The sequence below is a fragment of the Hippichthys cyanospilos genome, chromosome 2 (genome assembly GCF_059441005.1).
Source record: "Hippichthys cyanospilos isolate Australia breed blue-spotted pipefish chromosome 2, RoL_Hcya_1.0, whole genome shotgun sequence".
NCBI lineage: Eukaryota > Metazoa > Chordata > Actinopteri > Syngnathiformes > Syngnathidae > Hippichthys > Hippichthys cyanospilos.
This window is the reverse complement of record NC_142370.1, coordinates 11,328,424-11,344,184: the sequence shown is the minus strand read 5'-3', so window position 1 is coordinate 11,344,184 and position 15,761 is coordinate 11,328,424. Positions and strand designations below refer to the sequence as shown.

Genomic DNA, 15,761 nt, shown 5'->3' with positions numbered 1-15,761 from the left:
ATAATTGAGAGATAGCTTTACATTTAGTTGATCCCTCTAATGAGTCAATATCTAATGTTACCTAAAGGTTTCTGAGAAAAACCTTCAAGCAGAGTTTTTTAGTGATTATTGGAGGAGATCAGAAGCTGATACAGTATATGAGAGCAAAAAAGTGGCTTTGGTCTTTTATTTCTATGAATAGGCTTCAACAGGTGTACCTGTAACAACCACGGTAGTGATTCCTGCTGGCCGTTGTTAAAAAGTGATCGGAAGGCACCGTATCTGAGTCAATTGAATCATTTACGTGTATTAAAGTGCTTCTGAAAAATCGTCTGGCGGCTAGGGGGCAGTAGAGTGTAGCCAGCTGCTAACACGTTTAGTGCTGCTCACCGCTGCAAGATGCTAATACTGGAGCCGCTGTTTAGCACTGGCGAGTATAATGAATACAGTGTCAGTGTGATTAAGTCTTTTTGTAGCATCCTTGATTAGCATTGTTGGCATTGAACTTGATTTCAGGACAACATTGTGTTGTTGATATCTCAGATGAGTCAAATTAAGCGTTACGCTACGACATGCCGCCGGGATCTACTTCGAAATAAAAGCCTATCAAGGCATTGGTGTCCAAATGTTATTTGGGAAGGTGAGGCTTATTTTGAAGTTGGCCTTCTCACTGCGTAGGTGGCGTCTTACTGTCATGCCTAGCAGGAACGCTTGTGGTTGAAGTTGGTCTGTCTACGTAACGCCGTACAATAATTAAACGAGTTCTGGAAGGAGAAAAAAAAATGTTGATGAGTTATATGCAAAAATGAGTCCCCTATGGAAGCGCAGCAACTGCATTTAGTGAGCGGTGACAATTAAAAGTCATCTTTCTTATACGTCAACCGATAAGTGACAGATTTTGACGCAGAAAAACGAGTTCTGTCATGCAAGGTTGATTGAGAATGCGTTGCTGTCATTCCGCCAAAACTTCCAGAGTGAAGGACATCAGTGGTAAGAATAATTTATGTCAATTCTTGTTTTATCTCATCCGCTTGACTGACAAGCTGCTCCCCCGACTATATATAGTTTGTCCACTTAGTCAGCATCAGTCACGACTGCGGCGCTGACACTCGTCTCCCTTTTCAAAGCTTTTGCAAAGTTTTCCTTTGAACCGAGTGGTGATTTTCTGTCCCCGCGCAGGATGACCTTGGCTTGCTCGTTGTTCCTCCTTTGCGGGATCAGTGGATTGCTAAATGGAGCTGTAAGTCCCATCGCAGCTCCATACATATATTGTTATGTCTGAGTTTTTGCCACCTTCATTTGTGTTCATTCTCCACAATCTCATTTGTTTTTCCACAGTGGTCTAATTTCGTCCATCATCAGAAAGGTTGGTAAACTGCGCGGATGACACATGAAGCAACAGATCATGTTTTTGATTCTTTTTGGGGGGGGGAGTTGATATCAGTTTGAATCATCACGTCTCATTTTGTTGCCATCCATCACCACTTGTGCAGCTGGCGTTTGCTGCCCTTACGGCTGGACCCGGTTGGACGATCGCTGTTTAATCTTCCAAGATGAGGCCAGGGATTTTGCCGATGCAGAGGTAGTATCAAAGACTCGAGGCGGCCGTCGCCCGTCGATACCAAGCAGCAAATGTTTGACATATGAATTTGAGGTTTCCACGGTCATTTTGGTTCGTCCCGTAGAGCATCTGCAACATTCTCGGCGGAAACCTGGTCTCCATCCACAACGCCCTGGAAAATGCCGTCGTCGTCCAACTGAACAGGGCGGGCACTTCTGATAGTAGTGTGGACGTTTGGATTGGATTTCATGAGACTATACTGGTGAATCGTTTTTCAAATAATTATTCCACATCATTCTCGCAGTATTTTAGCACCGTGTCCGTGCCGCGTTGAACTTTGACATGCTGTCACCATTTGAGTGAAATTTCCGCTCCCTAATGTCTTTCTTTATGATGTGAAATGCCCTTAATGTAAACATGAAAAGAATGGACAAAATATCGCACGGTGGTTAAATACGTTCAAATGTGTTTGAAAGCAAGTTTGAGCATATTTGCAAGTATGTTTGAACATATTTAAACGTGCTCGAATGTATTTGAACGTAGGGTTGAGCATGTTTGCAAGTATGTTTGCAAATACTTGCAAGTACGAATAAACATATTTGAATATTTTTGAATGCCTCTGGAAGCACGTTCAAAAATATTAGTAAGTACGTTCAAAAATAATTAACCACATTGGAACATATTTGAACACGCCTTCGGACACATTTGCTCATATATTTGATTACGATTACGTTTGAGTACTATTTTTAGACGTAATTAAAGTACTTTTGAAAATATTGAAATATGTTAGAGTGTACTCAAAAGTACGTTTGAACAAATCTGGAAGTACGTTGAACCAAATAGTTGGATACGTAGCATCATTTTTGGAAACCAAGAAAAAACATCATTTCTAGAGCACATGGTTATTATTATTATTATTATTTTTTTTTTATCAAAACAAAAAACCCTGAACCAAATGTGAAAACAAGTTAGCAAAAGGGGGGAAAAATACCAACGTGTTCTCTAAATATGTTTGTTTTCGTTCCAAAAACCTTGCAAAATGACTTTGGCAATTGTGATTTAGCCAACAATATTTAAATACATTTCAATGTATTTGAGAGCATGTTCGTATGTTTGAACGTATTTGAAAAACACATTCGGATGTTTGAATGGTCTCAAACTTGTAGCGCTTTTCTACTTCGAGGAACTTAAAATGCTCTACACTGACGGATTATTTACCTACTGATGTTGCACCATCAGACACAACTGGGTTTTCAGTGCCTTGCTCAAGGACGCTTCGACATGACCGCAGTGGTTAAGTGCTCAAACTCATTTGATCAATTAAATACGTTTGAATGTAAGCTAACGTGCATTCAGACATAAATACGTTCAAACGTAATTGTAAGCATACTGGAACATACTGCAAATTCCTTGCAGGTTAACAAGATTTTATTACAAAAATCGCTTCACGCTACCTTGTACCTGTAACTGGTTGATCTGGATATTTTCTAAAATGATGGCTCACATTTCTCAAATATGTGAAAAACTTTTGTGGTTATTACGATCATTTGACAAATTGCAGAAGACCCGGCATTCTTCTGCTGTCAGCTTCATTGACGTAATGCTTCCACTTGTGTTTCAATTAATGCTGTCATGAGGGCATTTAAAAAGTCCTGAAACTGTCATCGTGGGGAGGGACTCGCATTTGTTTGCAGCAGGTTGGGGGAACCTGTTGAACTCCAGATTGGAACAAAAAGTTGGGGAAAAAAAGTCATTTTACAGCACAAGAAACTTCTCAGCTTGTGCTGGCCTTGGGTAAACGTTGCGGATCGCGGTAAAGAGTAACCACAATCCCGCCGAGAAGCCGATGCGCAAACGTAGTTTTCGGCACCAGCTGGGCTCACGGCAATGAAATATTTCAGGCTTCGTGGCTTGTTTTGGTGCGACTTGAGTCGTTTCTTTGCCTTGCAGGAAGATGATTTCATCTGGACTGATGGCTCACCAGCGGATTTCACTAACTTCAACGGTGACAACGATGATGGAGACTGCGTTGCCATTGAAAATGATGGTAGATAGCATATAACCTTTCAACTCATTCACTGCCATTGACCTCTATAGACGTCAAATATCCATTTCAAACGGACTGGCAGAGACTAATTTAACTCATTCGCTACTGGGGATGTTCGATACTACTTTTTTCTGACTGATATCTTGAATAGTCACCAATACCAAATACGGACACCTCTATTACTTTTTATACACAAAAACCTCCAAAGAAAACAATGACGGATCATTCTAAAGAAATACAGTGTTCCCACGCCACTTTGCGCTTCACTTTTCCCGATCTCATTGTTTTGCGTTTTTTTTCTTTTTTCCCCAAAGGACCATCGCCACAGCAGCGCATGATGCACTGCAACACTCCCACGCTCAGTCCTAAAGTGGAATTTGAAGCAGTCTAACAGCCCTCGTACACAATCTTGTTCAAATGAAGGCACACGAGCTTAAAACTAAATCACTGCTCATTTACATCTCACACTGTATAAAGGGCATTTTGGCAAGATCTCTACACAACTCTCGGACTGTGCTCATTTTTGACTCGATGAGCTGTGTAGGGATTTACATGTGGGGGCGGGGGGGGGGGGGGTGAGCAGATTGAACAAAGTGACAACACAGACTGGCCCCTAAAGAAAAGAATAGATGGGGCAAGGGGTAGCGGTTAGCGCGCTGTGCTGCGGCGAGAGTTGAGATTTAGTGAGGGGCGCTCATCACTTACTCATGCACCTTGCTATGTTTTGAAAAAGAAAAATAGGGTTTGTGCCCCAAGAGAGACTGTTCATCCTCCATTCTATGGTTAGGAGATCACTGGGCATGGGAAAGAAAGGTACGGAGGGTTTTACCAAAACACTTAATTTATGCATGTATATCCTATTTTCGGTCCCCGTTAACTGCGAAAAATGAGGGAACGCTGTGTATACCTTTCCCCTGATTGCGTTTTCCTGAAAACATTGTGAAATTAAATTGCAAATTTCCCTTCTTCTAATTTTGCGTTTCCGTACTTAACGTACTTAACTGTAATTGACAATTGAATAACCCTGTTAACTGTACTAGTAGCGAATGAGTAAATACTTGTTATTTAAATGTACTAGGCCAGGGTGGCTCGGTGGAAATGTGGTTAGCAGGTCCACCTCAGGGTTCAGAGTCCTGAGTTCAAATCCAGCCCGCTCCAACCATCGTGTGTGGAGATTGCAATTTCTCCCCGAGCCGACGGGGGCTCTTTCTGGGCACTCTGGCTTCCTCACATATTCCAAAACCATGCATGGCAGGTGTATTGGAAGTATTACATTGAGTGATTGGGTGCATGATTGGTTGTTCGTCTCAGTGCAATTGACTGGCAACCAGTTGAGAGTGTCCCCCACCTACTGCCCAAAGTCAGCTGGAATAGGCACTGGCAAGCCTGCGACCCTTGTGAGGATAAGCGGCTCTGGAAAATGGATGGATGTAGAGACAAATGAATAGTTAATTTCAAACCATTGTTTTTTGCATGGACGCTCCTTTTCAAAAGATATTTCGAAATCTCCCCTTGGAGTACTCCTTCTTTTGTGTGGCTCAGTAAATGTTCTCGTCCTCACACTGTTTTGTGTTTCTTTCTAGATGTTCTCTGGGACCTAGACGATTGCGATGAAAACAACAAATATGTTTGTGCCAAAGAGGTTCCTTATTACTGTGGCAATTGGTAGTGACCCAACCCCAACCATCCTTCACCTGGAACGAAGATTGAAGTTCAGATTTACATACCCAGATCACTTTATTCCCATGTATTAATTCCTGTCAGTCAAATTTATTTGAAAAAGTGTCCTGACAAATGATAATCACAAATCAATAAAGCGTTTTGGTGCGGGAAAGACATACATTTCCTTCTAAAACACAGAGACTATCGTTGTACTGTATTTACATTTGTATCTTTTTTTTTTCAAAATCCATATTTCTTTTATTTTCATATTCTCGCGGCAAAGTAAAATCCTCACAGCAGACGACAAACGTAAAACGATCTTTTATTAATGAGCGTGAACCGCATCACATTTACTCACAAATAGACTCTTAATCCGCATGCCATTGACATATCCAGAATTTTGTCGTTATGATTCTTCTGCCATCTAGTGGAAGAGCATTTAATTGCACTTCCAGAATGGGTTTGGGACAGAGTAAAATACTATATCGTGTCGTTTGATTACATGGTTCAATCTTAATGAATAAACGTAAAAAGCGTTAAATAAAGCGTTGAATAAAGCGTTTTGGTGTGGGAAAGACATACATTTCCTTCTAAAACACAGAGACTATGGTTTTACTGTATTTAAATTTGTATATATTTTTTTGCCAATCCATATTTCTTTTATTTTCGTATTCTCGCGGCAAAGTAAAATCCTTACAGTAGACGACCAACGTAAAACGATCTTTTAGTAATGAGCGTGAACCGCATCACATTTACTCACAAATAGACTCTTAATCCGCATGCCATTGACATATCCAGAATTTTGTCGTTATGTATCTTTTGCCATCTAGTGGAAGAGCATTTAATTGCACTTCCAGAATGGGTTTGGGACAGAGTGAAATACGATATCGTGTCGTTTGATTACATGGTTCAATCTTAATGAATAAACGTAAAAAGCGTTAAATAAAGCGTTGAATAAAGCGTTTTGGTGTGGGAAAGACATACATTTCCTTCTAAAACACAGAGACTATGGTTTTACTGTATTTAAATTTGTATATATTTTTTTGCCAATCCATATTTCTTTTATTTTCGTATTCTCGCGGCAAAGTAAAATCCTTACAGTAGACGACCAACGTAAAACGATCTTTTATTAATGAGCGTGAACCGCATCACATTTACTCACAAATAGACTCTTAATCCGCATGCCATTGACATATCCAGAATTTTGTCGTTATGATTCTTCTGCCATCTAGTGGAAGAGCATTTAATTGCACTTCCAGAATGGGTTTGGGACAGAGTAAAATACTATATCGTGTCGTTTGATTACATGGTTCAATCTTAATGAATAAACGTAAAAAGCGTTAAATAAAGCGTTGAATAAAGCGTTTTGGTGTGGGAAAGACATACATTTCCTTCTAAAACACAGAGACTATGGTTTTACTGTATTTAAATTTGTATATATTTTTTTGCCAATCCATATTTCTTTTATTTTCGTATTCTCGCGGCAAAGTAAAATCCTTACAGTAGACGACCAACGTAAAACGATCTTTTAGTAATGAGCGTGAACCGCATCACATTTACTCACAAATAGACTCTTAATCCGCATGCCATTGACATATCCAGAATTTTGTCGTTATGTATCTTTTGCCATCTAGTGGAAGAGCATTTAATTGCACTTCCAGAATGGGTTTGGGACAGAGTGAAATACGATATCGTGTCGTTTGATTACATGGTTCAATCTTAATGAATAAACGTAAAAAGCGTTAAATAAAGCGTTGAATAAAGCGTTTTGGTGTGGGAAAGACATACATTTCCTTCTAAAACACAGAGACTATGGTTTTACTGTATTTAAATTTGTATATATTTTTTTGCCAATCCATATTTCTTTTATTTTCGTATTCTCGCGGCAAAGTAAAATCCTTACAGTAGACGACCAACGTAAAACGATCTTTTATTAATGAGCGTGAACCGCATCACATTTACTCACAAATAGACTCTTAATCCGCATGCCATTGACATATCCAGAATTTTGTCGTTATGATTCTTCTGCCATCTAGTGGAAGAGCATTTAATTGCACTTCCAGAATGGGTTTGGGACAGAGTAAAATACTATATCGTGTCGTTTGATTACATGGTTCAATCTTAATGAATAAACGTAAAAAGCGTTAAATAAAGCGTTGAATAAAGCGTTTTGGTGTGGGAAAGACATACATTTCCTTCTAAAACACAGAGACTATGGTTTTACTGTATTTAAATTTGTATATATTTTTTTGCCAATCCATATTTCTTTTATTTTCGTATTCTCGCGGCAAAGTAAAATCCTTACAGTAGACGACCAACGTAAAACGATCTTTTAGTAATGAGCGTGAACCGCATCACATTTACTCACAAATAGACTCTTAATCCGCATGCCATTGACATATCCAGAATTTTGTCGTTATGTATCTTTTGCCATCTAGTGGAAGAGCATTTAATTGCACTTCCAGAATGGGTTTGGGACAGAGTGAAATACGATATCGTGTCGTTTGATTACATGGTTCAATCTTAATGAATAAACGTAAAAAGCGTTAAATAAAGCGTTGAATAAAGCGTTTTGGTGTGGGAAAGACATACATTTCCTTCTAAAACACAGAGACTATGGTTTTACTGTATTTAAATTTGTATATATTTTTTTGCCAATCCATATTTCTTTTATTTTCGTATTCTCGCGGCAAAGTAAAATCCTTACAGTAGACGACCAACGTAAAACGATCTTTTAGTAATGAGCGTGAACCGCATCACATTTACTCACAAATAGACTCTTAATCCGCATGCCATTGACATATCCAGAATTTTGTCGTTATGATTCTTCTGCCATCTAGTGGAAGAGCATTTAATTGCACTTCCAGAATGGGTTTGGGACAGAGTAAAATACTATATCGTGTCGTTTGATTACATGGTTCAATCTTAATGAATAAACGTAAAAAGCGTTAAATAAAGCGTTGAATAAAGCGTTTTGGTGTGGGAAAGACATACATTTCCTTCTAAAACACAGAGACTATGGTTTTACTGTATTTAAATTTGTATATATTTTTTTGCCAATCCATATTTCTTTTATTTTCGTATTCTCGCGGCAAAGTAAAATCCTTACAGTAGACGACCAACGTAAAACGATCTTTTAGTAATGAGCGTGAACCGCATCACATTTACTCACAAATAGACTCTTAATCCGCATGCCATTGACATATCCAGAATTTTGTCGTTATGTATCTTTTGCCATCTAGTGGAAGAGCATTTAATTGCACTTCCAGAATGGGTTTGGGACAGAGTGAAATACGATATCGTGTCGTTTGATTACATGGTTCAATCTTAATGAATAAACGTAAAAAGCGTTAAATAAAGCGTTGAATAAAGCGTTTTGGTGTGGGAAAGACATACATTTCCTTCTAAAACACAGAGACTATGGTTTTACTGTATTTAAATTTGTATATATTTTTTTGCCAATCCATATTTCTTTTATTTTCGTATTCTCGCGGCAAAGTAAAATCCTTACAGTAGACGACCAACGTAAAACGATCTTTTATTAATGAGCGTGAACCGCATCACATTTACTCACAAATAGACTCTTAATCCGCATGCCATTGACATATCCAGAATTTTGTCGTTATGATTCTTCTGCCATCTAGTGGAAGAGCATTTAATTGCACTTCCAGAATGGGTTTGGGACAGAGTAAAATACTATATCGTGTCGTTTGATTACATGGTTCAATCTTAATGAATAAACGTAAAAAGCGTTAAATAAAGCGTTGAATAAAGCGTTTTGGTGTGGGAAAGACATACATTTCCTTCTAAAACACAGAGACTATGGTTTTACTGTATTTAAATTTGTATATATTTTTTTGCCAATCCATATTTCTTTTATTTTCGTATTCTCGCGGCAAAGTAAAATCCTTACAGTAGACGACCAACGTAAAACGATCTTTTAGTAATGAGCGTGAACCGCATCACATTTACTCACAAATAGACTCTTAATCCGCATGCCATTGACATATCCAGAATTTTGTCGTTATGTATCTTTTGCCATCTAGTGGAAGAGCATTTAATTGCACTTCCAGAATGGGTTTGGGACAGAGTGAAATACGATATCGTGTCGTTTGATTACATGGTTCAATCTTAATGAATAAACGTAAAAAGCGTTAAATAAAGCGTTGAATAAAGCGTTTTGGTGTGGGAAAGACATACATTTCCTTCTAAAACACAGAGACTATGGTTTTACTGTATTTAAATTTGTATATATTTTTTTGCCAATCCATATTTCTTTTATTTTCGTATTCTCGCGGCAAAGTAAAATCCTTACAGTAGACGACCAACGTAAAACGATCTTTTAGTAATGAGCGTGAACCGCATCACATTTACTCACAAATAGACTCTTAATCCGCATGCCATTGACATATCCAGAATTTTGTCGTTATGATTCTTCTGCCATCTAGTGGAAGAGCATTTAATTGCACTTCCAGAATGGGTTTGGGACAGAGTGAAATACGATATCGTGTCGTTTGATTACATGGTTCAATCTTAATGAATAAACGTAAAAAGAATATAATATTACTAACATGATTTTCACATTATTTTTCGCGGCAAAACATTGTATTTTGTTTTATGAATCAACAGCTTGGCTGAGCTAATCAGAGACGACGTCGTTACAGCGTTATCTGTTTTTACCAATGCGAGGCTCTAAACTTACATTTAAAAATAACAAACTACAAAGCATACAATGCCGTCAATTTAACTTTATGCTGCAATTCCAAGCGGCAAAAAAGCACTGTGAGAAACGTTGCAAAATGTGTATTTTACCAGCTAAGAAAATACAAGACGAGCAGCGCGTTTTGCGGATGCAAAAATCTTTGCTAACAGCAAAGAAATACAGCGCTTGCCGAGAGTGTTAAATTCACTCCCCCCACCCGGTGTTCTCGATTTATCTTAAGCATTTAAATAATTTTAATTATAGGTGAAGATTCTTCATCCATAGACTGTGAGCGTGTTCCGCCCTATTATGTTCATGTCAATCCAAGTCAAAGTTATTTATAGCCCTTAATCACCACAGACTTTTGAAGGGCTTCACATGTAAACATAAATCAATAGATAACATCACATAAAACATCACATTTGTAGTCACACAGCTAATTGCGTAAATATCTATCAAATCAAATTTATTTCTAATACCTGTGTGTGCTTTATTCCATTATATGCCCATTTGTTTAAATTAATAATGAAATGACGTTCAGTCGTTGACGCAACTGGAACAAGTGACTGTGTGCGCCTCTCAAAAGTTTCATTTGGCACCAGTCGCTACTTAACACACTGATACAATGCATTTGTATTACCTGCATAGTAAAGGAGAAAATGAACTAAACTGAATGCCAACTCTCAAAGTATTGCAAATAACACTTGATTCTTACATTTAACGGTAATCAAAATGACTTTCACGCTACATCAATGGATAGGTTTTCCAAGATGAGTTTGTAAACTAGATTCAGTTTCAAACGTAGGTTTCAAAGTAGCGTTTTTAAAAAATGAGTTGAGGTTTCAAAGTAGAGTTTAAATCATGGTGTAAAAGTAGAGTTTTAAAAAAAGGAGTTGAGGTTTCAAAGTAGAGTTTAAAGCATGGTGGGCTTTCAAAATATAGTTTAGAGGTTCAAATAGGTTTAGGTTTCAAAGTCAGATTTTATAGAAAGGTTTAGGAATTACAATCTACAGTCAGGGCTTCAAAGTACAATTTCAAAGTAATATTATGATATACATCTAGGCCCTACTATTACTTTGTCACCGTAAGAGAAAACCGTAACTCCAGATTGAAACATGACTTTGAAACCCCAACCCTAGTTTGAAATCTTAACCGTAATTTGATACCCTCTTACGGTGACAAAGTAATAGTAAGGCTTTACACTAGGGTAATGGTGTTAAAGTAGGGTTTGAAACTAAGGTTAGGTTTCAATATCACTGTACGTATGTAAGCCTGGTGCTTATCAACCGAGAGTTATGCTGTGTGTGTGTGCGCAATCGGTTTTCAGTTCATACAATTGTTGCTTGATTCTTTTTCAAGAACATAATGACCATCCCTCGACCGTTCCGTCCCGTGGTCCATTACCACTTCACGCTTTGCTTCTTTCAAAGACAACTTTTACTTTCATGATTCAAACAAGGTTATACTGCTGAATAAATGCTTTGCATTTTATTTTATTTCCTTTTATCGCCATAGTCATCTTGGCACCTCTTTTATGCTATGAACGTCAATGATAAGGTTACACCCTAGTCTCAGGGCCACTTTATATAACTGCCTTGTGTTGTCGCTCTGTTGTCGCGCTCGCGCACGCTATGGCCTGTCATTTCCATTAGCTCACCAAACAACCGACCAATGACGATCATGATGAGTTTTTCAACAATGAAACACAGGCCTCTACCAAGTATGATCATATGGTCGATCCATTTGCGATATTGTTGTTAAAACAATGCTTTGACTGTATAGAACTTAAATCTATAATTATGAGAGCAAGAGAACATTTCCTTGTGACACCACCCTTAGAGAAAAATGGTTCATCTTCATTCTAGGCTATTGTTTTTTTTTAATTAGTTTGATTGCATGATTACTGCAGTCTACATTCCAGAGTTGACACAAGTTATTATAAATGGATTGCTGTTCACTTCTTAAACCGCACTCTCGGCGTGACGCCTCACCACTGTAGAGGTAATATTGCTCACTAGTGATATCCTGCTTTGTTTAACTCACCTCGGCCATTTTGAGGGGTTCTTGGACTGACAAATATATATATTGGCATTACATAGATGGCATTTGCTCTTCGCTCGTTGTTCCTCCTTTGCGGGATCAGTGGACTGTTGACCGGAGTTGTAAGTCAAAATCTTCAATTATTTCAAGAAGCGCATGTTTGATTTATTGCTGTCCCTAATTGTGCTTGCATCGGACTTAAACATGTTTTGGATTCTCGCAGTGGTCGAAACCTACCAAACACGAGAAAGGTGAACAGCTGTTTCTTAATCCGTAAAAGAAAAAGCATTTCTTGCTTTCGCCTACATTTAATTCCAGGGTTAATCGTCATTTTCGTCTGAAAATCACAATTGTGTTGCAGAAAATTGTTGCCCGAAAGGTTGGACTCAGTTGGATTGTCGCTGTTTCATTTACCAAGATAGTAGAAGGCAGTTTGCAGATGCAGAGGTATGACAAACATTTCGCGCAGGAGCTACATTTGATTTTTTTACTGTCGATTGCCGAAATGTCACAGATGGATTCCAATAAAATGTATTGTTGTTGTTTCTTCTTCCAGAGTATCTGCAACATTCTTGATGGGAATTTGGCGTCCGTCCACAGTGCTCTAGAATATGCCGTAGTTCTTGAATTGATTCAAGCGGCCTCCGACTCAACTGATGATGTTTGGCTTGGACTACACGAGGCAATTGAGGTGAAAGTCGTCAACTTTCTTGAAACGACTGTAATCAGTGGATTAACCGGAGTGATGGACGGATGAGTAATGATACCAAAAATCACATCAGCTTTTTTACCTGCCTTCATTTCAGTACTTCTCAATTCTTTTTTGCAAAGCCCCGCAAGGAAAGAGAAAGCATTTCGCGACCAGCTCCCATTCTAGAGATCTAAAAATCATTATCTCTGAAAATTGTATCCTTTTTAACACCGACAAACAAAAAAGCAATATAAATGATCAACAAATGATACCTTTACTTTTTACAGGGTGGATGCTGGTTAAAAGGTTGGTCTGAAACTGAGAAACAATTTCAGGTGCATCAAAGTGCCCAAAACAAAACAATCAATCCTTATTTAACCTACAAACTCTTTGACCAGCTGATCCATTTGATGCTAAAAAAATATAGTAAAACAAAAATAACGCAAATTGATCTGGAACATTACGACAATCTCACCAATTTCTGATATATTTTAACTCGAAGAAAAAGGTATAAAACGCTGTGATTATTTTATAGAATGCTATGAATCATTATGATAGTTGTTGACAGCAATTCATAAATTCAAACTCATTTTTGTCCGCTGTGTTTTTGGTCTACTCGACAGAATATCTTTTGACTGTGGAGCTCCTCTACTAAGTCCTAGTGTGCTTGGTAGAGGACATCCTTGCCTTTCCAATGATGCCTCATCTCTTTGGGTGGGAATGCAATTTACAGGCGTCTTGCTGAGACAAAATGAATGCAACAGTGGACAGAATTAAATAGGCCAGCTCTCAGGAAGATATAGCACTTCAACAAGTTTTTGCCAACCGGACCAAGTAGAACACCATAAGAAAATATGAAACATAGTACGATATCAATGTCATATAAAAGCAACGCCAATTACAGAAACAATGACAGAAAAGGCCCAGGCGCCAATTGAGACCAAGAGGGTATGGGGAGCTAAAGGTAGTATGGTGAATTCATCAAACCTTTAAATAAAACGGTTTTAAACAATACGCGTTGACTTGTGCGCCACATTCATCCTACTCAGATGTCACGAGCATTTCTACTCATTTTCTTCAGCATTGGCTGGATTTCGGGTCCTATTCATGATGCGCATGACAGTAGAACATACTACAATAACGTATATCCCTTCTAACTTATTGTTTCGACTTCCAGGCTGACGCCTACTTCTGGACCGATGGCTCAGACGTTGATTTCACTGCCTTCAATAATGACAACGATGTTGGAGACTGCATTGAGATTGAATTTGACGGTAAATATACAAAAGAACGTTAAAAACGAAATCAACCGAAAAAAAAATCTTCACAATAGTATGTTCTATGCTCCACCAATAGTGTGAACATGGCAATGTGATTATTATTATGTTTGTGGAATTAATCAGATTTGCTCAGGGTTAAAGTAACACCCAATCATGGCAACTAATTATGCTAATTCAGACAATCGCAATAACAAAATGGCCGTTCCTCGAGATGAAAAAAAATGCTTTGCTTTAACTAGTAGGGGCACAGAACATTCCTCTTCTTTTTCATTATAATATTATTATTATTATTATTATTATTATTAAGAACAATCTGGGGTTGACTTCCCCTTTTAAGATGAAAAAAAATTAGCGACTTGCAAATTTAGTTCGGCTGGTTGCATTAGGGAAATGATGCATATTGATTAGTAATGTAGAAGATTTTCATTGTTTTGCGTTTCCTTCTAGATCTTCTCTGGGACAATGACAGCTGCACAGATGAAAACAGATTTGTGTGCGCCCGTGAAGCTGACCAATGCGAACACTGAGCAGCCCTCCAACTCCTCACACAATCCACTACAATACCTTCTCGACTATTGTGATATATCATCTAAAATCAGTTTTCAGTTGTCTGTATTCTTTGGTTTATTACAAACTCTCCAATTATTTACAACACATGAGTTGATTCTCATTTATTGATTCCTTAAAACAAAGCAAAACAAACAAACCAATCATGCAATAAAACATAATAGCATTATTGTTGTAGTCAATTCATTCCCAGACTCAGGGAGTAGCCTTTTTTTTTTAATCAACATTGGGTTAGGGCAGTGCTTCTCAAATAGTGGGCGGGCCCCCCATGGGGGGCGCGAGGTGATGCCGGGGGGGGGGGGTGTGGATGATCAAGGAAAAAGGCTTTGTTTTTGTCATTCAGAATGTAATAGCAATAAAGTAATAATTTTCATCATTTACTTTTAGTTTCAGACACTTTGGTGCACTTGCTTCTTTTTTTTTCCGTTTTAGACTAAGCTGTAACCCGTATAAACACGATACAAATAATTAACAGTTGTTGAAAGTTGATTTATATTGCGTTTTTCCGTTGTTAATGTTAAAGGATACACGTGTAGGTATAGTTAAACAATTTTCAATAATAACCTCATTTATAGTCAGTGCATCGACGGGGGGTGGGGGGTGGGGGGGGGGGGGGGCTGGCAAAATATAGTTGAGAAACACTGGGTTGGGGTTAGATTAAGGTTATTCATTGTTTGCCCGTAGATTCCCATTGTACTTTTTATACTAGCAGAGAATGCTGAGTTGTTGCGAGTCCAACCCCTGTCCTCCAGGTAGAAGAACCAACCTAAGCCGTGTGTTCAGGTGGGCTTGATTATATGGCATTTCCAATGATGTCTTAACTTTCTCGTCTTGCTGACACAAATGGGACACTAAATGAATAGGTTGAGTCCCTGAGGATTTCTAGTTTGAACTTGCCAACCTCGCAGACCGGCTCGGGCTCCTTCCCTACCAGTGAGGTGACGTTCTACATGCCTGAAGTCATCTTTGTAGCAGCAGTGGTTCTCAACCTTCTTTTTCTCAACCTTTTCATTGATATATTCCCTGGGAAATATTTTTTCAGCCAAGAAAATCCTAAAATGCGCAAAGGATTTTTGGATTAAAAAAAACAAAAACGTTTCAACAGAGTGTTGTGCTGTATCTGACTCATTTAACTTTAGAGCAACATTTGTAGGGTTATAGCTTGACGTGACGTAACGTCAATTGTTTTATTTCTGGCTGACCTGCCGAAAAATTGCATGACATATGGCAAT

The 15,761-nt window shown here is 38.3% G+C and overlaps 2 protein-coding genes across 6 annotated transcripts; both read left to right on the top strand.

The window, feature by feature from the left end:
• The first annotated feature begins 333 nt into the window (after positions 1-333).
• On the top strand, positions 334-5,386 carry LOC148427277 (snaclec 6-like). Of its 5 annotated transcripts, none has more exons than XM_088404482.1 (7): positions 334-409; positions 1,159-1,219; positions 1,318-1,345; positions 1,473-1,561; positions 1,665-1,802; positions 3,491-3,587; positions 5,171-5,386. In XM_088404482.1, exons 2-7 carry the CDS (start codon positions 1,160-1,162, stop codon positions 5,254-5,256), a joined length of 498 nt encoding a protein of 165 aa, XP_088260608.1. In that variant the 5' UTR covers positions 334-409; position 1,159; the 3' UTR covers positions 5,257-5,386. The 5 variants fall into 5 exon arrangements, with proteins under 5 accessions (XP_088260608.1, XP_088260634.1, XP_088260625.1 ...); XM_088404508.1 differs by having other exon boundaries at positions 340-619; XM_088404499.1 differs by having other exon boundaries at positions 340-969.
• A 6,331-nt stretch (positions 5,387-11,717) lies between these two features.
• LOC148427276 (galactose-specific lectin nattectin-like) lies at positions 11,718-14,699 on the top strand. The gene is made up of 7 exons (XM_088404521.1): positions 11,718-11,952; positions 12,051-12,113; positions 12,215-12,242; positions 12,353-12,438; positions 12,548-12,682; positions 13,860-13,956; positions 14,410-14,699. The coding sequence occupies exons 2-7, from the start codon at positions 12,051-12,053 to the stop codon at positions 14,487-14,489; spliced, it is 489 nt and encodes a 162-aa protein (XP_088260647.1). The 5' UTR covers positions 11,718-11,952; the 3' UTR covers positions 14,490-14,699.
• The last annotated feature ends 1,062 nt before the right edge of the window (positions 14,700-15,761 follow it).

Bases quoted from the DNA above. Each gene is read 5' to 3' on its own strand.
- LOC148427277 (XM_088404472.1), top strand. From the start codon at position 921: ATGCGTTGCTGTCATTCCGCCAAAACTTCCAGAGTGAAGGACATCAGT. The intron at 970-1,106 runs GTAAGAATAATT...CCCTTTTCAAAG, and splicing joins CAGAGTGAAGGACATCAGTG to CTTTTGCAAAGTTTTCCTTT. The intron at 1,346-1,472 runs GTTGGTAAACTG...CCACTTGTGCAG, and splicing joins TTTCGTCCATCATCAGAAAG to CTGGCGTTTGCTGCCCTTAC.
- LOC148427276 (XM_088404521.1), top strand. From the start codon at position 12,051: ATGGCATTTGCTCTTCGCTCGTTGTTCCTCCTTTGCGGGATCAGTGGA. The intron at 12,683-13,859 runs GTGAAAGTCGTC...TTCGACTTCCAG, and splicing joins GACTACACGAGGCAATTGAG to GCTGACGCCTACTTCTGGAC. The intron at 13,957-14,409 runs GTAAATATACAA...GTTTCCTTCTAG, and splicing joins CATTGAGATTGAATTTGACG to ATCTTCTCTGGGACAATGAC.